Source organism: Microcebus murinus, chromosome 6 (genome assembly GCF_040939455.1).
Source record: "Microcebus murinus isolate Inina chromosome 6, M.murinus_Inina_mat1.0, whole genome shotgun sequence".
Taxonomy (NCBI): domain Eukaryota; kingdom Metazoa; phylum Chordata; class Mammalia; order Primates; family Cheirogaleidae; genus Microcebus; species Microcebus murinus.
In genome coordinates this window covers 4,417,701-4,441,129 of record NC_134109.1, presented here as the reverse complement: position 1 = coordinate 4,441,129, position 23,429 = coordinate 4,417,701, and the positions used below count along the sequence as shown (strand labels likewise).

At 45.6% G+C, this 23,429-nt stretch overlaps 1 protein-coding gene and 1 long non-coding RNA gene across 2 annotated transcripts in view; one reads left to right on the top strand and one right to left on the bottom strand.

Moving 5' to 3' along the window:
- Positions 1-4,184: 4,184 nt before the first annotated feature.
- Positions 4,185-5,302, bottom strand: LOC105861069 (uncharacterized). The gene is made up of 2 exons (XR_001149362.2): positions 4,649-5,302; positions 4,185-4,319 (listed from the first exon to the last, which is right to left on the bottom strand). It is a non-coding gene; the product is annotated as an uncharacterized LOC105861069 (long non-coding RNA).
- A 217-nt stretch (positions 5,303-5,519) lies between these two features.
- DYNC1H1 (dynein cytoplasmic 1 heavy chain 1) overlaps positions 5,520-23,429 on the top strand; it is a 68,360-nt gene continuing 50,450 nt past the window's right edge. The window contains exons 1-8 of the mRNA XM_076003711.1: positions 5,520-5,906; positions 15,197-15,284; positions 17,553-17,726; positions 17,963-18,218; positions 18,603-18,789; positions 20,053-20,324; positions 20,411-20,638; positions 21,764-22,840. Of these exons, the coding sequence (XP_075859826.1) occupies positions 5,654-5,906; positions 15,197-15,284; positions 17,553-17,726; positions 17,963-18,218; positions 18,603-18,789; positions 20,053-20,324; positions 20,411-20,638; positions 21,764-22,840 (2,535 nt within the window). The 5' untranslated portion in view covers positions 5,520-5,653. The remainder of the gene's footprint in view (positions 5,907-15,196; positions 15,285-17,552; positions 17,727-17,962; positions 18,219-18,602; positions 18,790-20,052; positions 20,325-20,410; positions 20,639-21,763; positions 22,841-23,429) is intronic.

The following is a 23,429-nucleotide window of genomic DNA, read 5'->3' as shown; positions in this document are numbered from 1 at the left end:
CCTGTGATCCCCCAGTGGACACCGAAGAACTCTGTTCCCATATGCATGCCCGGATCGTGATCCACACCCACGGCAAGCTCGGTGCAGTTCTAGTTCGGGAGACTCACCCTCACGGGACCACATGCTGGGTTGTGGGACACTGACCATCAACAAGAAGCACAAATATGTGTCACACAGAGAAATGTGCTCTGAAGAAAAATAAAGCCAGGCAGGGGAGAGCAGTGGGAGCGTCACTTTGGAGAAGGGGGTGGACAGGTCCTCTCTTCTAAAATGGTAAGCTCAGCAGAGGCCTGCGCCGGGAGGAGGAGTGAGCCACTTAAGGTCTGGGAGGAAACGCATTCTATTATGGAAAGACAGACCCTCGGCTGGGGCATGTCTCTTGGGATGTGGGAACAACAAGGAGGTCAGCAGGGCCAGTCGAGGGGAGAGGGGGTTTGCAGGGAGAGCCAAGGGCCAGGTCACGCAGGGCTTCACAGGACAAGCCAAGGACATTTTCCCTCCAGGAGAGATGAGCAACAGGGGAGCATCTGGGCACAGAACCGGTGACTCTGGCCTGTTTACAAAGGCTGGTCCCTCTGTTGTACGCAGAACGGCCTGTGGGCAGCTCTTGCCGTGCCAGAGAGGTCTGAGGCGGGGCAGCAGCAGCGCAGGTGGGGAGAGGTTGGATGTAGGGAATATTCCGATGTTTCCATCAGACAGAAACAGGAAGGAATGAAAGGTGTTGAGGGTGGCGAGGGCTTTGGCCTGAGCATCAGGGTGAGCCGTGGTGGCACTGGCTGAGACGGGAGCTCTGGGGAAAGAAGAGGCTGAGGGGACTCAAGAGTTCAATTCTGGACAAAGCACAGGTGGGACAAATAGAAAACAAATAGCAAAATGGAAGACTGGCACCCATCTACATGCATAATCAACCCCCCCAAAAGTGGAAAGTGTCAGATATGATTAAAAAAAAAAAAAAGCAAGAGTGGAGAATATGCTGCCTTCAAGAAACCCAATTTAAATGTAAAGATACAAATAGATTAAAGAATAAGGCAGGGCACAGTGGCTCACGCCTGTAAGCCTAGCACTGTAGGAGGCTGAGGAGGGAGGATCACTTGAGCTCAGGGTTCAAGACCAGCCTGAACAAGAGTGAGACCCCGCCTCTACCAAGAATAGAAAAAATTGGCCAGGTGTGGCCCACCTGTAGTCCCAGCGGCTGGGGGCGCTGGGAGGTTGCTGAAGCAGGAGGATCTCTTGAGCCCAGGAGTGTGAGGTTGCAGTGAGCCATGATGACACCACTGCACTCCACCCAGGGCGACAGAGGGAGACTCTCCAAAAAATGATAAAGAACGGGAAAAGATATACTCTGTTTAACACTGATCAAAAGAGAGCTAGAGTAGCTATGTGGATGTCAAAGTGGATTTTAGAGCAAATAATGTCAACAGAAATGAAGAGAAACATTTCAAAATGGCAAAGAGGTCAATTCAGGACAAGGATACAACAGTGATACATGTGTGTGTAGCTAACACCAAAGCTTCAAAATAGAGCAAAAATGTATCAACTTGCAAGGAGAAAGAGATAAATCCACAATTATAATCAGAGATTTCAACGCCCCTCTCTCAATAACCGATAAAAACAAGTGCATAGTAGACGATTGGGAATGTAGAGGACTTGAACAACATTTTCAACCAACTTGGCCTAATCGACATTTTTTTCAGAACACTCCACCGGGCAGCAGAACACACCTTCCAGAGCCGGGCGTCCGCAGGGCACAGCTGTACTGGGGGCGGGGGGAGCCCGAGGAGGGAGTGTCCCTAGCGCGGGAGACGGAGAAGGAGCTGCAGTGGCGAGGGGCAGGAGCGCGGGGCTGCCGAGAGCAGGTGACCGAGCACCGCGGGAGGTAGCGCCCGCTGCGCCAGCGCTGTGCAGGTGCTCAGGCGAGCGAGCACCGAGAACTGGTCACTGGATCTGGCCACGGAGGCCTCTGGTGACCTTGACCAGAGCACCTGCCCTGGAGCGTGGGGGTGGGAAAGCCGAGCCGCTGGAGGCGGAGCGAGAGGCAGGGCCCAGGCTCTCTGGTTTTCCAGGGGTTTTGCTGGGAAGGGCGGCAAAGTGATGGCGAGGTGCGAGCAGGAGGGGTGGCAGGGGTTCCTCTTTTTTCTCTTGTTAAAGACTGGACGCGGTTAGGGAAGGTCGGAAAGAATTCAGGAGGGGGAGAGGACATTTGGGAGGAAGGAGAGCATTTCAGAGGTGATGTCCCAGAGAGGGGCGGGTCCAGAGCACCCAGGGAGCAGCGGCCTTGGCCGGGGACTCCGTCTGTGGTAGGAGAAGGGGCCTCCAGACGGGGGCCGGGGCAGCGTCGGGGGTCTCAGAGGGTCCCCGGCGGGCAGCCCCCCAGATCCAGCGGTCCGGAGAGCCTGGTGCGAACTGTCGGTGCAGTTAGGGACAGGCTTCGCTGACGTCTGCCCCAGGGGCAGTGGCCTTCTGGTCACTGTTACTACTTGCTCTGTGACCCTGGACAAGCGACCCAGGTGACGTTGGCACGGAGAGCCTGGCGGTGCCACCTGGGTGCCACCTGGGTGGCCGGCACGCAGACTGCGCCTTGTGGCCCTGCCCTTCGCCACCAGAGGGCGCCAGGAGACTGTCCTGTGCGCGCGGGGCGCGTCCCCTCCCGCCGCGCCGCGCCACCCTGCCGGCCTCCGCGCCGCCGGGAACCGCTTCGGTTCCAGCCCCGCCCTGAGGCTCGCTTGACAAGAAACAGGGACAGAAAAGGGGGTGGGAACGCTTGTCCCGGGAAAGTGTCGTGCAGCCCGTGAACCCCGGGAAGCTCCAGCCCAGCCCTGCAGCAGCGCCCTGGCAGCCCGAAGGGTGTGTGGTCTGGACCCCCGCAGCCAGGAAGGTCCAAACCCAAACCGCTCCGGGTGCTCCCCCGCTGCTGCCACCGCTAGCACCATTCCTGGGGCAAGGCATCGGCTTCACACCCCTTAGCCAGCGCCCGCTTGGGTCCAGGCCTGCTGGCACTGAGAATGCCGAGAGGTTAGATCTCCCTGCTCCCAGAAGTGGGGTGGTTAACCTACGGAATGAATGAAGGAGTCGGCCAGCCCATCGCGGACTTCCCAGGGAGACAAGGGCGCAGGGCCCGAAGGTGACAGGCCCGCAGGGCTCCACTGAAGGGCTTGGTGCTGCCCAAGGGTTGGGAGAGGGAGCTGGAGAGGAAGGGTGGGGATGACACTGAGCACCACCTTGGACTTGAGGGGCCACCACGTCCGGTATTTTAAAGAGAGAGGTGGGGAAAGGACACAGTCCCTCCCACGTAGACAGTTCATCACCGCCTTCTGATAAAATACAAGTGCTCCACCAGCCACTATCATCCCACAGCAACTTAGAATAAACTCTTTCTCCAGCACTCCCTGCCCACCGCCAAATGCAAGCAGACTGCCACCGACAGGAGAACGCTGAGGGGCCACACAAGCAGGGGCATGGGAGAGGCCGAGTTTTGGGTGGAGGGCCCCACCCCAACCCAGGGTCAGCTTGGGGTGTGATGGGGCCAGAGTCCTGTGCCAGGAGGCAGAAGGGGCACCTTGAAAAAAGCTCCCTTCACCCTTCAGCCCTGGGGCAGCCTAGCCAGCCTCCGGAATGATGCGCTTAAAATGTGCAGCACCGCGTGTACGGCAAGCACCCAATGGATGTTTATCATTCTTCTTATTATATGATAAATACAACAAACATCTTTAGAGAACAGAAAAGCAAGCACGTTTGGTCGATGTATGAATCCTTGTATATTGACTGTTCAGGTTCCCCCAATTTCCATCCCCTTAGAAATTATGAACACTTTTAGTTTTGAGCCTATCACATGGGGCTGTAAATCTGGAACCTGATGTCTTGTTCCCTTGGCTTCGGGCCCGGTTGCAGATGTTTGAATCCTTCCGACGCCTGAGTGGCTGTCTCCCAGGCTGGTGCTGACTCACGGTGCAGCCAGCATGCAGTCTGCTTCTCCGCCAGGTCCCTGCGGGTTTCTGAGTCTCGGATGCTGTGTGGCCTATTCAGAGTTCACTGACCTGTACCTAATATATTTTCCTCTTGGTCCCTGTTCCTGCCCCTAAGGATATATGAAGGGAAACCCTTAGCGTAGCATGAAGTGAGCACTTAGTGTTAGCTGTTGGTGATGTGTTGTTATTATTCATTACTATTATGATCATAGGACAGGCTCATTGCAATTGTTTCATTTATTTATTTTTTTTCCCCCTGGAAGATCATTAGAACTGCTTGGGCATATCACAGGATGGTGGTCTGATGGAAGGCAGGAGGATGAGGTATTAAGCTGTCCCCTCTTCCATAAGCTCCTTAAAGACAAGAATCATCTGATTAGTCTCCCTGTTCCAGCAGCCCCTAGGGTTTGGCGCCCGGTAATTAAGCAAGGAATAAGCATATTGTATGTTTCACGTTTTTCCAAAGATGATTTGGGAGAATCGAATCATACCAACATCATTCCACCAATCAGGACTCAGCTGACAATGCACTTTGATACTAAGAAACGCCTTTGGCTTCCCTCCCTCCACCCAATTTAAGAAGCAAGTTATGAGTTTAAACTGTCAAAGGCCAGTTACTACCCCTTGGCAGAAACTACCATCTCTAAACTACAAATGTGGGCAGCTTGTACTCTGGCCCTTACGTAGTCTTGGTGCAGGGGTGGAAGTCCAGGTGAGTCAGAAGGAGGGGGAACCTTAGTGAGCAGGCAGCCCAGGGCTTGCCTTGCAGGGCCCAGGTGCTGAAGCCCACAGCAGCTCTGGGCTGCTGGAGGAGCTTCACTGTTGCAGGAAGATGCTCAAAAGATGCTCTCATGTAGGTCTCCCTCCTGGTCCTCAGAATCCTTGGGGGGAATGATTGGCCAGTAGGAGGTAGGTCCCATGGCAGCTTGGTTTTACGTCCCGCCCAGGTGTGTCATTCTCGGCTTAACCTCAAACGGCCCCTGCAGCCCTGCAGTCGGCGCCCAGCCCCAGGCCACTCTGCCTTGGCAGAGGCTCGCTCCTCTGCCAGGAACCCCTCCCTTTCCAGCCCAGCAGGGTCAGCTTCTGGGCACGCTGCTCATCTCCTCCGCCTCCGAAACATAGTCTCGCTCCCCCATAAATATCTAACAAGGCAGATACTGTGCCTGTATTTTGGCACTTAGCACGTGGTCATTCATTCATTCAAGGGGCGAACGCAGGCTAAGTGCCCAACACACCAATATAAATTAGCTCCTGTCATTAACATCACTTGTCCGCTGTTTACGGAGTTTCTCGGGCTCTGGGCCACTCGCTGCGTCCACAGCAGTGAACAGGCCCCTGAGGCCGGCGCCGACCCGGCACAGGCGAAGTCCGCACCTCTCCGGGGCCGACCGCGCTGGGACTGCGGGCCCCGCCCCGCGCCGGACTACAAGTCCCAGAAGGCCGCGCGGCGGCGCCCGGCCGGGCCCGGCCCGCGCATGCGCGACGTCGTGACGCTGGCGCGAGTGGGCGCCGGCGGCTGCGGCCGGCGGACTGGCGGGCGGGGCTGCGTCGGGGCGGAGCCGGCCCCCGCTCTCTCAGTCCTCCGTGGGCTAGCGGACGGCCCGGCTTCCGGCGCCCGTTTCTCTCGCCCGCTCGCTCGCGCGCAGAGTCGGCCCTGAGCGCTGCCCGCGGGCCCCGAGCGCGGCGCCATGTCGGAGCCCGGCGGCGGCGGCGAGGACGGCTCGGCCGGCCTGGAGGTGTCGGCCGTGCAGAACGTGGCCGACGTGTCGGTGCTGCAGAAGCACCTGCGCAAGCTGGTGCCGCTGCTGCTGGAGGACGGCGGCGAGGCGCCCGCCGCGCTGGAGGCGGCGCTGGAGGAGAAGAGCGCCCTGGAGCAGATGCGCAAGTTCCTCTCGGACCCGCAGGTCCACACCGTGCTGGTGGAGCGCTCCACCCTCAAAGGTGCGCGCCGGGCCGAGCGCCGCGGGCGGGGGCTGTCCGGGTCCTGCGGGCGGCGGACACCGCGCGGGCCGGCCCGCGGCCGCACGCCCCGTGGGGCGGGGGAGCTCCCGGCGTTCGCAGGCGCTCGGCGGGGAGCCCCGCGGCCGGCCTCACGCAGCCGCCGCCGGGCCCACGGCCGCCGCGCCCGGCCTCCCTGCCACACCCACCGCCGGCCGGCCGCGGCGCGCGAGGGCGCCCGTGTCGCCGCCCGAACAATGGGCCGCTTTGTGTGCGCGGCCGCTCAAGATGGCCGAGCTGGGCGGAGACGGTCCCGGGCCGGCGCGGGCGGAGGCCGTCCTGCCCCCGCGGTCACATGGCCGCTCGCTTTCGCTTTGCGGCCGCGCCGGCTCGGGGCCGTGTGGGGCGGACCCGCGGCGCCCTGGGGCGGGCCGTGTGGGGCGGACCCGCGGCGCCCTGGGGCGGGCCGTGGCGGGCGGGCGTCCCTCCCCGCCGGGTGGGATCCGGGCCCGAGGCCCGCAGGAGGGCGGTGCCCGCCTCTGCCGGCCGCCGCCATCCCCGTCGTACGTGGTGCTCTGGTGTAGGTCTCCATGTCGGTCCTCGCAGCACCCTTCCGGAGTGGGTGTATCTCCCGAGTGTACGTGTGAGGAAACTGAGGCACACGTGAAGTGACTCACTCCAAGTCCTGCTGAGCTAATCTTGGTCCTTAGACTAGACTCGACAGCTCAGTTTCCAGTTTTGCTGCTTGTTTGCACTCATCGTCCCTTCTAATCGATATTCGTGTGATGCTTATGATTGTAGTGATAGCACTGTGATATTTGAGTCTGATTTTTACAGATTTTTTTTAAAAAAGATTCAGGTTAAGCACTTACTGGGGGGAGGAGGCAAAAGGTTTGCATATTCCTGCTATCTCCTCAAATAGTGACCTCTTCAGAGCAAGGCTAGACTCATCTTGAGCCCTCTGGAGCGAGCCTGCAGGGAGGGTTTCTCGTTGATTCTTTAAAGTCACTTTGTAGTCAGTATTGAGGACCCTATGTATGGGTGTGGCGGGTCCACCTAGGAACCCAGGGATGATTCCAAGTAGGTTTTACGGTTAGCACCTAGGGAATAGGGGTTGTCTGGAAATGTTTGCAGGTAAGCTTATTATAATTAAAAAAACAAACAAACAAAAAAAACAAGAATGGTTCTGCCACTAAGAGAACCTGTGCTGTCTGCCCAGTCCTCAACACACGCACTTGTGTTTCTTTCTGATAGTTTGTTTCTTTCAAAGGCTATTCTTACTCAGAAGATGCTTCACTGTAGCCTTGGAGTCTGCCAGAGGTTAGGGAAGTACAGAGGAGTATTTTTCTTAGATCTGCATGGAATGTTCACAGCAAATAAACCATTCAGGCGTCTTTAGAGTGTCGATGTTGTTTAGGGTTGTTTGCTGTTATACATTTGGGGTTATATATTCCTGCATGGAAACCACAAGTGCTTAAAAATTTTTTTTAACTCATCTACTCTTTTTTCCAAAAACATATATATCCGTGATAGGGAATTTATACAAATAAAATAAAAATCATTTGGAATCCTTTGACCCAGATATAACCACGGTCAGCATTTTGGTGTATGTGTTTCTGGTCTTTTTCAGTGCATGTATTTTATACAATTTTAGGCTGGATTTTTTAAATTATTTTATTTTGAGTAGTTTGACCATGGCTGATTCTTTATCATGTTTTTATTGCACAGCTTATGTATTGAAATCAGTGATTTTTTTTTTTGCCTTGGTTCACAATTTCTTTTTGTGAAAAAAATTAAGTTTTATTCTTTGCTTCTAAAGTGATCATCAGTAATTAACTTTTCTCAGACATCTTAGAATTGAGCTTTACTAAAGTTATTGGGGGGGTATATTTCTGTAGTACACTGTCTAGTGCAATCATCTCTGTGTCTTTATGGGTACATTTCCTTCTTTTCAGCAGAACGAATATTCAGGCATCCAAATCTTGGCTGCAGAATGACTTGCACTTTTGAAAGTTGAATAAGGAATGAGATTATTTGAAACTGAAATCCTACCTCATTCTTGTATTTATAAAAATACCCAAAGTGTTTCTAGCATTTCAACCTGTCTATAATTTGATTTTCACTTACGAAAATCTAAGGAAAGATTTAAAAATTAATCCAAGTTTATGATATGTGGTCTCATTGGTCTTAATAGCATCCTGTCTACGCAAGGACAATGTAGATACAAATACAGACCCAGGACCCTTGGTAGGAGGGGTTTCTTCTGTGTGTTTTTTATGAGTTAGCCTCGGCATTTGTACATTTAATCAAATATGTGTGACCACTGAAAAGGTAGGCTTGTGTTAATTTAGAAAACAGATCTGAATTGTTTAAATAAAGACTACCTCCTAGCTAGGCATGGTGGCTCACGCCTGTCTGTAATTTTAGCACTTTTGGGAGGCTGAGGCAGGAGGGTTGCTTGAGCTCAGGAGTTCAAAACCAGCTTGAACAAAATGACAAGACCCTGTCTCTACAAAAAATAGAAAAATTAGCTGGGTATGGTGGCGTGCGCCTCTGGAGGCTGAGGCAAGAGGATCACTTGAGCCCAAGAGTTTGAGCTTGGGGTGAGCTATGATGATGACACTGCACTCCAGCCTGGGCAATGGAGCGAGATCATGTCTCAAAAAAAAAGACTACCACCAATGAAGACATATAATTTATTTAATGAACAAGAGAAATTGCTTTAGCTTTTATTTTATCCTCTTCTTTTTTTTTTTAATGGAAAGAAGTTTCCAAATGCTTATAATTGAATATAGAAGCATTTTTATATAAAGTTATATACATAGCCACACTCCGCTAGCTGTAAACTTTTGTTGAAGTACAGCGTTGCATTACTTGTCCGGACATGGTGGCTCAAAGCTGTACTCCCAGCATTTTGGAAGGCTAAAGCGGGAAGACTGCTTGAGCCCAGGAGTTTGAGACCACCCCAGGCAAGACCCTGTCTCTATAAAAAATAAGAAAAACTAACTGAGAGTGGTGGTGCATGCCTGTAGTCCCAGCTACTGGGAGACTGAGGCAGGAGGATCACGTGAGCCCAGGACTTTGAGGCTGCAGTGAGCTGTGATCCTGCCACTTCATTCTAGCTGGGGCAGCAGAACAAGACTGTGTATAAAAATAATAATAATAATAATAAAAAACCCAGCATCACTCAAGGTTGTAAATTTAGCGGTTCATTTGGATAGTGAAAAATTGAAGAATTGATGGGAAAGGGAACGTTAGGTTACAGCTCCTCATTTTGAAAAGAGAAATGTCCTTTCTGTAATTGCTGGCCTGTAGGAAATTACCGTCTTTGTAGTATACTTATAAAAATGTGACAAAATAGGTGCTCGTTACTGAACTAGGGATTTTAAAATGTTGCTGACATTTCTATAGCACTTTTTACTTGAAGTGCATTTTTTTCCGTTATGTTTTATTCCCGTGAGAGGTTGGGTGGTACCTTCCTATGGTGGAGACAGGAACAAGATCGGCGTGCTTCCGTTCTTAGCTGCTGGGCTGACAGTTCCATGACTTGTCTGCACTTCTCCAGCTTGGGAGTGGCCAAGCTGGGACCAGGTGCTGAGTTGCTTGGTTTGTTTGCATGAGTGTGGCTTTTTGGTTTTTTTCTTTTACACTCAAGTTTCTTAGGCTTGGCACTTGCCTTATGGTCAAACTTAGTGGCTGTGGTGAATGCTTAAGGTTGGAATTATTATTTTTCCTGAGGTAGGTAAGTTGGGGGTTTCACCTCCTCTTCAGTAGTGCAGACATGGTGTGAAAGAAATCTAGAGCTATTTATTGTACTGAACTTCATAGAGATGTAGTGGTGTGGATAGTTTTATAGGGAGTGTTTTGTAGGTTTATAAAAATTATTTTTCTGAGGATTTAATTTTCCTAAAGGATGAAGGAATGTAGTAGACTGATGAATAAAAAGTATAGTATTTATTTCTGGCCTTTGCTTAGCCCATCCCAAATGGTTAATAAAATGATTAACAGGATGGATTTTCTGTAAAACTGTACTGTCTTGTAGCACTAGGAAGGAGTCCACCAACCTGATTCTCACCATCTTATGCCGTCACACTGTAGGTGGGGCCCTAGCAGGGGTCTCCAACCTACGGTAAGTTGTATAATTATTTCATTATATGTTACAATGGAATAATAATAGAAATCAAGTGCACAATAGATGTAATGCATTTGAATCATCCCCAAACCATCCTTCTCCTCCCTGGTCCCTGGTAAAATTGTCTTCCATGAAAACCGTCCCTGGTGCCAAAAAGGTTGGGGACCGTTGCATAGGACAAACCAGTCTGCAGCAAGATAAATTTGAATGTACAGTGTAGGATAGTAAATGAAATTTATGTACAGCAAAGGGAAAACAGAATCACTTCTTTCTAAACATTAAAGATGAGCCAAGCACTGTGGCACACGCCTGCAGTACCAGCCACTCAGGAGGCTGAGGTAGGAGGATTATTTGAACCCAGGAATTTAAGGCTATTATGTGCTATGATCACACCTGTGAATAGCCACTGCACTCTAGCCTGGGCAACATAGCGAGACCCTATCTCTTAAAAAAAAAAGTGAAGATGGATAGAAGTTGTTTATCAACATCATAGAATGTCAGGTTGGGAGTAGCAAGGGAGGTTCAGTCCAGCCCTTGTCTTTCATGAATGAGGAAACCAAAACCCCAGGATTTTAAGACCCAGTTAGGAAAAGGATGTTCTGAGAGGATTCTGAAACCTAAAATCTAATCTCCTTGTAGTTCCTTGGTATCCATTAAAATGAGAGTGGTTTTTATGTTTTTGTTTTTTTCAAGACAGTCTCACTCTGTTGCCCTGGCTAGAGTGCTATGGTGTCAGCCTAGCTCACAGCAACCTTAAATTCCTGGACTCAAGGGATCCTTCTGCCTCAGTCTCCTGAGTAGCTGGGACATGCACCACCATGCCCGGCTATTTTTGGGTGGTCTCACTCTTGCTCAGGCTGGTCTCAAACTCCTGAGCTCAAACCATCCTCCCGCCTCGGCCTCCCAGAGTGCTAGGATTACAGGCATGAGCCACTGCGCCCGGCCTGAGAGTGTTGGTTTTAGTCTATTTTAGATCAGTTATTTCTTTTGAATTAGTATTAACTTAAAAACTACTAAGTCTTACGTTAGGTATTAATAACTTATTAGTTTTTTTATTCTCTTCTTTGATGGAAATAATCGAAATGAACTCCACGTGACTGTATGTAATATACAAGTGTTATATGGAGTTTAATGCTCCCTTCATACTCCTGCTGGTGTTACAAGGGAAGTCTGTGGGTTAGGAGAAAGTTCAGACTGTCTCCGTGTTCTTACACTTGCACCAGAGCAGGGAGTGGTCGTGGCTCATCAGGAGGACAAGAGGGCAGGCGTCCGGGCGACAAGAGAAAGCACCAGAGATGAGAAAGGGGAAAACTGAAACAACCACCTGAGAGAAGTGGGCGGGGACATGGATGATAGTGATCAGACAAAATAATGCAGTATTAGTATGTTTTAGATTTCAAAAGGGAAAGAAGAAGATAAAGAGAACCAAGAGCACATAACCAGTAATTTGATAAGAGTATGTGGGCCACAGGAAATGAGTGGCTTCGCCCTCAAGGTGGAGAAGAGACACGCTCTGCGGCTGGGAAAGAGTCGGGAGGGAAGCGTGAGTGAGGGGAGGACCAGGCGCAAGAGCCAGCGGCCTCCTCACCCACCCCGCCAGTGTGCTCTGCCCTTTCCCTGACCGCTGCTCACCAGACCCCGAGGAAGCATGCAGGTCCGTACCGGAGAGGGCGGTATAATTCTTAAGGTAATGGAACTTGGCACCTTTTTTATATTCCATTAGGTAAGACATATGCTCACCTTATTCACAGTGTAATGATACGAATTACTAGTAGCGCAAAATACATACATTAAACTAGTCTTTCAGTAGAAGTATGCACAGATCAGTGCTAAATGCCATTCTGAACATCTCCAGAAAGTCAGTAAATTCTCCGGAGTTAACCCAAGTGTCCGCAAGTCATTGCAATGTGTGTCAGCATAGCTTGCAGCGAAGGGACTCATGAGGCAGGCCCAGTTCTCTCTGTGCTGGTACTTTGAGTCTTTGACTGTTATGCGCTAGCTGTATTTACCAATAACTTTATCAAACAGCAGGAAACTGATTCAAACTTTACCGAAAGTGATATTACCTAATAAAACATGCAGATTGTGTTTGTATTTAAGCTTCTAAATACAACAGAATCAATAGCCTCCTTGTTATTAAAAATTAACAATCAAGTATCTTTCCTCCTCTGAACAATTTTTTAAAAAGCTTCTGTAGAAGTAAAATGTCAAATTATTGTTTGGAAAATTTAATAATTTACAGAGATGTAATTTATAGAGAGGCAAAAAGCTCAAATTGTTTGATAGCAGTTTATATAACAATGTCATAAGTTGTGTATCTATAAATAAGAGTCAAACCTACTCCCATTATATAAATACAGACTTCATTTGGTCTCTCTATTTATAGAGAATATGCATAAAAAGACTAATCCAAAATGTATTCTATGACTGATAAGTAATGACTTCCACAAATTATTGTCATTAGAAGTTAGAATTTAACAAAGCAGTGGGGAATATCTATTTGCGTTACCACTGAGGATTATGTCATTGGGTGTGCCTTCCTTAGCCAAAGCAGCGTTCTGCTGCATTGCAGTAGTCCTAGTGCAGAACTGGAGCATTTGCCACATAGCTGTGACTCATCACTTGGAATGATGCCTAGTTCCTTAACTCTGTTTGCATTAGGAAGTGCAGGCAACGTGCTGAGATGCCATGTCCAGACTGCAGGTTTCCTGTGTGATTTCATTTGTATACATGGATGAGTCTTTATCTAGGGGGGAAGAAATGATTCCAAGTTAACATACCATAGCTGTGCACCTGTAATCCCAGCTACTTGGGAGGCTGAGGTGGGAGAATTGCTTGAGCGCAGGAGTTTGAGACCAGCCTGAGCAATATAGTGAGACCCCGTCTCTAATTATTTCTTTTGGTGATTATAGAATGTGACTTTTCTATATTGTGTGGGTGTTATTTTGATGACATTTTATATAAATCATAAAACAGTATTATGGAACATTCAGATAATTGAGGGAGAAAATATTTCACAATCTCACCACCCTGACAACTATTTCAGTTTGGGAGTATTTCTTTATGCTTTTTATCCCTGTTTGTATTTTACAGATTGTAGTCATAATGTATGGTTGTGCATGGCTGATTTCAGGCAGTATGATTTCTCTTGGGATATAACTACCCACATTTGAGTTGTTAGAAAAATTGATTGATTGATTTAGGGTTTTTTAATAGTCATTTTAAAAAATAGGAAGTACCTGGCATACTAGAATGTTCTGCCACCTACTCCTTCTCTTTACCTAAAATTTTACCAAAAACAATAATTTGGAAGAATTTTTGTCTTCTGGATAAATATACTAATATCTTATGTTCTTTAGTGTGAGTTTTATATATTTGTCTCATCTGAAAACTATCAAAGCAAATAATAGCTTTTGCTCAGGCTCTATACAGCCAGATTTCATAGTTTTTAGTGCTTAAAAAAACCTTATAGGCCGGGCACGGTGGCTCACGCCTGTAATCCTAGCTCTCTGGGAGGCCGAGGCGGGTGGATTGCTCGAGGTCAGGAGTTCGAAACCAGCCTGAGCAAGAGCGAGACCCCGTCTCTACTATAAATAGAAAGAAATTAATTGGCCAACTAATATATATATACAAAAAATTAGCCGGGCATGGTGGCGAATGCCTGTAGTCCCAGCTACTTGGGAGGCTGAGGCAGGAGGATTGCTTGAGCCAGGAGTTTGAGGTTGCTGTGAGCTAGACTGACGCCACGGCACTCACTCTAGCCTGGGCAATAAAGTGAGACTCTGTCTCAAAAAAAAAAACCTTATAGACCACTTAACTCAATATTCTACCCCTTTTCCACCACCCATTTTTACATCTCACTGATTTAAAGTACATCGGAAGAAAAATTACTTTCCCAAAGTACCTGGGCTTCTAAGCAATAGGACTTGATCCCAGGTTTTCTAACTGTTGAAGCTACTGCCTTTTCGATTCCATCATAACTTAAAAGTGAAGGTGAACCATGCATATAAAACAAGCAGGTTAGATTAATTCACAGATTGTAATTTTTGCTAACACATTTTGTACAGTAAATCATTGCAAAGATCATTTGACTAGAACCTTTAGGTACTTGGTGAATTAGTACTATCGGTAGTGGTTTGGATTGTTTTCTGTTGTTACAAATTTTTTATTTTAGTTTTTTAATTTTGATTTTTTTAATTATTTAGAAATTTGGTTCACATGTATCTTAAGGCTATCTTACTAAATTCCAGTAAGTTTTTTAAAATGACTGCTGTGTGCAAAGTGTTGTGCTCTGTGGAGTCTAGCATGGACCCTGCCTTCTGAGAGCTCACACAGAGTCAGGGAGGAAGGGGCATTCGTAAATCAGACCCAGAGCAGACTCTGACAAGTGCTGTGACAGCAGAGGGAAAGCTGCAGGAACGCCTCTCAGTGATCCTGGGGGTGTTGCCTCGGAGCCCTTTTCTTGACTGGGGTTTGCCCTGGGACCAGCCTTGCATAACACAGGCCATGCTGCGTACCGGTGAGGGGCTTGGACTTTGGAATCACAGACTTTCCAATTCTCACTTTGTTGCTTTCCAGTCGAGTGTCTATGAGCAATTTACTTATAATCTTTACCTGGAAACAAGGATAATAATAGTCATGCCTACCGCCAGGGGTAAATGTATGGTATACATAAAGTGCTTAGTAAAATGCCTGTCCCATACTCTGTGCTGAGTGAGCAGAATATGCTTGAGAGCAGGGGTGGAAAGTGACTTCTGTGTCTGGAGCACAGGGGACGAGACTCCCGGGATGGGATGGTGATTACTTGGCCATGGCCAGCACGAGCTAGCACCCCCCAGGCCAGGCCCCGCTCCAGCACTTCACATGTGTCAACTTGGTCATCCTTCCAGCAACCCCCAGGCGCGCAGCACCACTCTGTTTCCAGACAAGGAAGTGGAAGTGCAGAGAATTAACCACCTTGCCCAAGATCACACGGCAAATAAGTGACCGAGTCAGAAGTCAGAAGAAATGGGTAGGAAGGGAAAAATAGGGAGTGTCACGTCACATAGGGGTTTAAATGTCAGGGAGGTGGTGGTGAGGATTATCATTCTCTAAGCAGTTGATAAATGATAAAATGGAAATATTGATATGAATTTGATGCAGTATTTATTATGATTTATAGAGGATGTTGGTGATGAAGGAGAAGAAGAAAAAGAATTCATTTCCTATAACATCAACATAGACATTCATTATGGAGTTAAGTCCAATAGGTGAGTAGTATGAACATGCCATGTCTCAGATTATAAATTTGTGGGAATTAATGTAAATCTTAATTGACTCAGACAAACACATTAAGAAAACACTCAAAATATTTCTGCTCTTCAAATTTAGTATCTTATCTTTGATTTCATGTCTTTAAATTAGGAAGATTTCTAAGTCAATATAAATCCTGAAATATTTTTCTTTTAATTGTCATAGCACCCACCTTATGTTTGAGCTATAATGTACTTAACATACCTAATAATTCTCTCAGATTACAGTTGGCCCTCTTTATCTGAGGGTTCTGCTTCTGCACATTCAACCACGGTTAGAAAATATTTGGGGGAAAAAAACAATAAAAATTACAATACAAATAAAACAAATACAGTGTAACAAGTATTTATGTAGCATTCACATGGTCTTGGGCATTATAAGCAATCTAGAGATGATCTAAAGGATTCAGGGGGATGTGCACAGATTATATGCAAATACTGTGCCATTTTATATAAGGAACTTAAGCATGTTCAGATTTTGGTATCTCAGGGGAGTCCCGGAACCTTTCCACTGATGGTACTGAGTGATGAATGTACATCTGATTTTTCATTATTACAAATAACTAGTAAACATATACAGGTTTGATTCTTTTTTCTATAAATCCTAAAGATAGCATTACTAGTTCATATGCAAAGCATCGTTATGGTTTTTAATACATGCTATCAGATTTCCCACCTTCCAGAAAGGCCGTACCAATTTATATGCCAGTAGACATATCCAAATTTAAATATGTGAGTGTTATATTTGATTCTTTGTTGGTCTTTTTCTTAAAACTTCTTGAGTTAATTTCAAAGTTACAAAAGAGTTGCACAAACAGTATATAGAACTCCCAGATAGCACTTGTTAACATTTGCCACTTTTACATTATCATTGCCCCCGAATCATTTGACAGTTTGATTATAGACATCATGTCCCTTTATCCCTAAAATACTTCAGTGTATATTTCCGAAGAACAAAGACATTCTCATTCATAACCTCAGTACAGGTATCAAATTCAGGAAATGTAATATTGCTATAATATTCTCTAATTATAGTATATTTTCAAATTGTCTGAATAATGCCCTTTATGGCAATTTCCCCTGATTCATAATCCAATCCAGGATCACACTTTGCCTTTAGTTTTCCTGTCTTTCTAATTTCTTTAATTGGGAGTAGTAATTCAGCCTTTCTCTACCTTTTATGACATTGACATTTTTTACAAATACAAACCAGTGGTTTTATGGAACATTCCTTAGTTAGGTTTGTCTGGTGTTTCTCCATGATTAGATTTGGGTTATATGTTTTCGGCAAGAATACTGATATGACTTTGTTCCTTGTCAATGTGTCACATCAGAAAGCTTCATTGACTTTTTAGAGGAATATAAAGTATTGTGTAAAGTAAAGTACTGACCTGGGAACTGGAAAATTAAAACATTATCAATTGTTTGAAGTCATTAATTTAACCAACTTTGAGTACCTGTTATTTGCAAGGAATGGCAGTAGATACAGAGTGATATACAAAGAAATAAAACCTGGTTCCTATTCCCGAGAAGCTTATGGTCTTTGGGAGGAAGATTGTCAGGTACACAACCAATAGTTGCCAAAATACCATGGAAGCATAGAGATTGGAGAGATTGCTTCTGATTACGGAAAGCCTATTAAGAGGTCACTCTGGAAATGAGTTTTGAGGGTCATAATTTGAGCAGATGAATATGGATTTCTTAAGCAAAGACACAAAGCACATGTTTAGGTAATGGGACATCTAGTTTAAGTGTTGTTTCAGGGTGGGGAAGAGGGTGCATACCAAGAGGTGAAACTGGAAGAATTGGCTAAAGTCGGGCTAAGGAGAGCCTGGAATGCCCTCTTGCCACTTCAACCTATGAAGGACTTTTGTTTACTGAAGCTGATATATGACTTAGTGCAATAAATAAATGGTACAAATTAGTATAAGATCTGGGTCCTTCATGGCTTGCAGCTTGCAGTTGCTAAGGCAGGTTAGTTTTAGGCCAAGATTATTCATTAAACCGACATATGAGACAAGTTAACTTTTCTTAGTTTCATGGTCACATGCTACAACCGTAACCTTGATTCAATAGTTCTCACATAGTGAGTAAAGAAAGACAAACAGTACATGTTGCTATTAGAAAAGCAAAAATTTAGTCTATTCTTAATATGATTTTTAAATTAATAGGATGAATTAGGCATGAGACTCTTTGTTTTAATTTCTTTTTTTGCTTTCTTTTTAGCTTGGCCTTCATCAAACGTACTCCTGTAATTGATGCAGACAAACCCGTATCTTCTCAACTCCGAGTGCTCACACTCAGCGAAGACTCGCCCTATGAAACGCTGCACTCTTTCATTAGCAATGCAGTGGCTCCTTTTTTTAAGTCCTATATCAGAGAGTCTGGCAAAGCAGACAGGTAAACACCTTTTTTCTTTCTGTGGTTTGAATATCATATTTTACTTCATGTTCACAAGATAGTGTGGAAGATGATGTAAAACTCCGGAATCGGAGGGGTAAAGCTAGTAAACCAATAGGATATAAATCTTTGCATCAATAAATATGTACATTATTAATATTTGACAGACCTGAAATAATAGAATCTCTTTGGAGACCAGCAGTGCCTTAATTTTGAGGTATTTCATATCTTTTTAGGGATGGTGATAAAATGGCTCCTTCAGTTGAAAAAAAGATTGCAGAACTTGAAATGGGACTCCTTCACTTGCAGCAGAATATTGAGATTCCAGAGATCAGCCTACCAATTCATCCAATTATTACAAATGTTGCAAAACAGTGTTATGAACGTGGAGAAAAGCCAAAAGTTACAGACTTTGGAGATAAGGTTGAAGACCCAACTTTTCTCAATCAGTTACAATCTGGAGTTAACCGCTGGATCCGAGAAATTCAAAAAGTAAGAGCACGGTATTGAAAGTTACATGTAAAAGGTGTTATTCTTTAATATCTATGGGAAGACGGATCAAGTTTTTGTCAGTGAGACAAATTCTGTGATAACTTAGTGATATTTCCTCTTGGTCCTGGGAATGCTCAATGTGGGACTAGCACTGGTCTGGGTAGAATGGTCAGGGTAGAATTTGAGATTGTTTAAATATTACCCCTGTACAGCATTTATCTCAGCAGTCTCATACCTTTAATGTCACATTAAACCACTTTTGATTTATTTACAGGGAAGGAAATGTACTTGAAATATAAAAATTAACTTGTAATGCATGTGTTAATCATACTTTTACCTTTGTTTAAGTAGTGAATACCCTTAGATGTCATTTTATCTTCAAAGGTGACCAAACTCGATCGAGATCCTGCATCTGGAACTGCCTTACAGGAAATTAGTTTTTGGCTAAACTTGGAACGTGCATTATACCGCATCCAGGAAAAACGAGAGAGCCCAGAAGTTCTCCTGACTCTGGATATCTTGAAACACGGCAAGCGCTTCCATGCCACCGTCAGTTTTGACACTGACACAGGTAACAACTAGAATTAATAATCTGATCAGTCAGTTATTGATTTGGCTTCTGTGAGAGCTTATTTGATAATTTAGCTAAAGACTAATAGATGTACTATTGTATTTGCTTCCTCTCTTGCATCACATCTCATCTTTCCCTCAATTCTAGGTAATGAAAATTACTTGCCCACATACCTACCTTCCCTTCAGAGGTTTTGGGAACATAAAACAGTTTCTGGGCATGAGTATAGTGCGCCTGGGCATCTCCCTCCTGTCCCCCAACGGCGTGGCTCCTTGAGTGGGCTGTGCTTTTGGGGATGCAGTCAAGAGTGCTTTTGACAGTCCAGGTGGGAAGCTGGTTCAAGTTAAGCAGAAGTTATTTGCCCAGAGGGCTGTGGCGGGAAAGCCGGTCAGTCCTGCTTTCTCTTCCTCTTTTTACCTGCCCCCTTCTTGTCTCTTCTGTCTTCCTCCCTATTCTGACAAGTGGTCAAAATAAATTTAGTTTTCTGAGTGGGGAACAGTGTGAATGATGTTGCATTAGCACGCACTAAGCACACAAATATTTGAATACCAGGCAGTATTAATTGTTAGGCATTTCTGAACAACTCTATGCACTCAAGAGACATGTTAGAGTAAGTACTTAAGACTGCAATAGTTGTCATATATTGTCCCTCCCCCCTTTCAAAAAAGTGTGGTGCCCACATTTTAAACGTTAGAGTAAATTCCAAGTAGAAATCTTCCAGTTACTTTGATCACATTGCACACATTGGCTGAGCATTCACTGTGCTGAAATGTATACCTTCATTTTTTTTTTAACACCCCCGAAACCTTTCTTTCTTTCCTAATACTTTTTTTGATCTTATGCCAGAGGAAGTCAAGACATAGACTAGGACCCAAGTGCTTTTGTGATTCCATGTCCATAGTAACACATTCAGCTGACGTGAAGTTGGGTATAAACTTTAAATTTTAGTGTTCTCAAGGATAAAATTTTTGTTTTTCTAAACTTGTTATTGGTAGAATATTTAGATAATATAGAAAACCAAAAAAGACAAAATCTATGAAGCTGCCACTCACAGCCTTTGGAGTGTGTGAGTTGACCCGGACTCTTAGAACAGCAAAAATGGGACCACACTAGGGTTACCCTATTGATAATATGTCCTTTTTTTCAATATCATAAAGTTTCCATGTCACTAGATCTTTTGCAACATCGAAATATTCCATCGTAATGACATAGTTTACTTATTATTTTATGTGAAAATCATTAACTATTTCTCTGTTAATATAGGTCTAAAACAGGCTCTAGAAACTGTGAATGACTACAATCCTCTGATGAAAGATTTCCCTCTGAATGATTTGCTGTCTGCCACGGAGCTGGACAAAATAAGGCAGGCACTTGTTGCAATTTTCACCCATTTGAGAAAAATCCGAAACACAAAATATCCCATTCAGAGGGCACTGCGTTTGGTGGAGGCAATTTCAAGAGACTTGAGTTCTCAATTACTCAAAGTGTTGGGCACTAGAAAATTGATGCATGTTGCTTATGAAGAATTTGAAAAAGTAAGTGTTAATGTATTAGAAGACCAACCTCAAGGCATTAAGATGAGAATATATTTTAATAACAAGCTTCCTTTCTTATATCTTAGGTTATGGTAGCTTGCTTTGAAGTTTTTCAGACTTGGGATGATGAGTATGAGAAACTTCAGGTGTTGCTGAGAGACATTGTCAAAAGAAAAAGGGAGGAAAATCTGAAGATGGTGTGGCGTATCAACCCTGCTCACAGGAAGCTTCAGGCTCGCCTTGACCAGATGAGGAAATTTAGACGCCAGCATGAACAGCTGAGAGCTGTCATCGTCAGGGTCCTAAGGCCACAGGTATGATCTGCCTTCTAAAAATGTGTACAGGCATTGTTTGAATGCCTTTTGTTTTTTAAGATTTAACTACTTCTTCCTATTTTGCACTGCTGAGTACCTCTTTATCTCCATTTTTGTCTTGTCTCTGTCATCTTTAACCCTTTGCACTCAGATGTCGAGTGTGACTCAACACAGTTAGCAAAAATTATAGAGATTAAAAATACTCCTTGAATGTATCAATAATTTGAAATATTAAAAAATCCAAATAAATAAGTTTGTATGAAAAGAAACTCCGGTTTTTTATTCTACTGCCGTGCTTTGTAAAATCTGGGGTATTTAAAAATCAAATACTGAGTAGAATAAAGGAATTGAGAAAAAAGCGAGTGCAAAGGGTTGAGAGCTAGTGATTCTGTATTATATTGTTTCAATCCAAATCTTTAATATTCTCTGTCCATCCCTACTCTTGTCTTGTGTGAAACCTAGAGCCAGACTTCCTGGGTTTTAATTGATTGATAAAGACAGGATCTCACTCCATAACCCTGGCTAGGGTACAGTAGTGTCATCATAGCTCACTGTAAGCTCAGACTCCTGAGCTCAAGTGATTCTCTTGTCTCAGCCTCCAGAGTATTTGGGACCCATACGGGCACATGCCACCATGCCTGGGTAATTTTTTCTATTTTTAATAGAGATGGGGTCTCACTCTTGCTCAGGCTACTTCCTGGGTTTTAAATCCTAATACCTCCATTTACTATGTCACTAGAACACATTATTTAATCTCTTTTTCTCAGAGTCCCCATCTGTAAAATATGGATAATAATTGCATATGCCTGAGATTTATTAAAGAATGAAATGACTCCTTTTCCTTGTACATGCTTTTTTCTCTTCTGAATTTATCATTCTCTCTTCTTCACCAATTCTTTTCTAACTTTAAAAAAATCTTGTCCAATAATTACGTTGTCAGAAAACCTTTATAGTACAGAGTTAAATTATACTCTAAGGTATTTTACTTGGCTTTATTGAGTTGTGGTTATAAAATGTTTGACTAAATGTTTAAAAACCTGTATTGCTGACTGGTAGTTTTTGTGTGGTATGTATAACAAAATACTATTTTTAAACACTTCTTTGTTACAAATCTTTCTTTTTTAGGTCACAGCAGTTGCGCAACAGAATCAAGGAGAGGTACCTGAACCCCAAGATATGAAAGTAGCCGAGGTTCTCTTTGATGCTGCTGATGCGAATGCTATTGAGGAAGTAAACCTTGCGTATGAGAATGTCAAGGAAGTAGACGGGCTGGATGTTTCCAAAGAAGGCACAGAGGCCTGGGAAGCTGCAATGAAGAGATACGACGAGAGGATTGACAGAGTGGAGACCCGGATCACCGCTCGCCTTCGAGATCAACTCGGCACAGCCAAGAATGCCAACGAGATGTTCAGGATTTTCTCCAGGTTCAACGCGCTCTTTGTCAGGCCTCACATCCGTGGGGCCATTCGTGAATACCAGACCCAGCTGATCCAGCGTGTGAAAGACGATATCGAATCTCTCCACGACAAGTTCAAGGTCCAGTACCCACAAAGCCAGGCTTGCAAGATGAGTCATGTCCGTGACTTGCCCCCTGTGTCGGGGTCTATCATCTGGGCTAAGCAGATTGACAGGCAGCTGACTGCCTACATGAAGCGCGTGGAGGACGTCCTTGGCAAGGGCTGGGAGAACCACGTGGAAGGGCAGAAGCTGAAGCAGGATGGAGACAGCTTCCGCATGAAGCTCAACACACAAGAAATCTTCGATGACTGGGCGAGGAAGGTGCAGCAGCGCAACCTGGGCGTCTCGGGGCGCATTTTTACCATCGAAAGTACTCGGGTTCGAGGCCGAACTGGAAACGTCCTTAAACTGAAAGTTAACTTTCTTCCTGAGATCATCACACTTTCAAAAGAAGTCCGAAACCTCAAGTGGCTTGGTTTCCGGGTCCCCCTGGCGATCGTGAACAAGGCTCATCAAGCAAACCAGCTCTACCCGTTTGCCATCTCGCTGATCGAAAGTGTCCGTACTTACGAGAGGACCTGTGAGAAGGTGGAGGAGCGGAACACCATTTCACTGTTGGTAGCTGGCTTGAAGAAGGAAGTGCAGGCCTTGATTGGAGAAGGCATTGCACTGGTGTGGGAGTCCTACAAACTCGATCCATACGTACAGCGCCTGGCAGAGACTGTCTTCAACTTCCAAGAAAAGGTGTGCTTTAATTTAATCCTTAAGTGTCCTGGTAATGAATGATGCAGTTTATTTTTTTATTATTATTCTTTTTAATTTATTTTTTTAGCGTGTTATGGGGGTACAAGTGTTAAGGTTATGTATGTTGCCCATGCCCCACTCCCCCCTGAATTATGCAGTTTAAATGTTAGTTCTCCTACACAGGCATGCGTAATTGATACAGCATAAGGCCTGTCAGCTGAGGGGGAGAAGGAACCATCTTGCTCACCTTGGCGTTGATGGTGCTGGGGCTTCGGGGAGCCAGTACGTGACACCCCGAGTTTAGAGACCAGTGGAGAGCTGAAGACATTGGCGTCTGACAGAGCAACATGAGAGCCATGTTACGGTACAGGGGAATGGAGAGCATGGCTCTCATCTGCAGCCAGGGGCCCTTGCTCACGGCGCACCCAGACTTAGATGTCTTACCAGTCTCTAGCAGGAGGCCAGAGCACGTGCTCCAGCAAGGCTGGCTCCCAGGCTGAGAGGAGCAGGTTTATTTCCTTTTCCCAGACTTGCCATCAGAGGCCGCCCCTCCCACAAGCAGGACTCCCCTTATTCAAGGGGAAGGAAA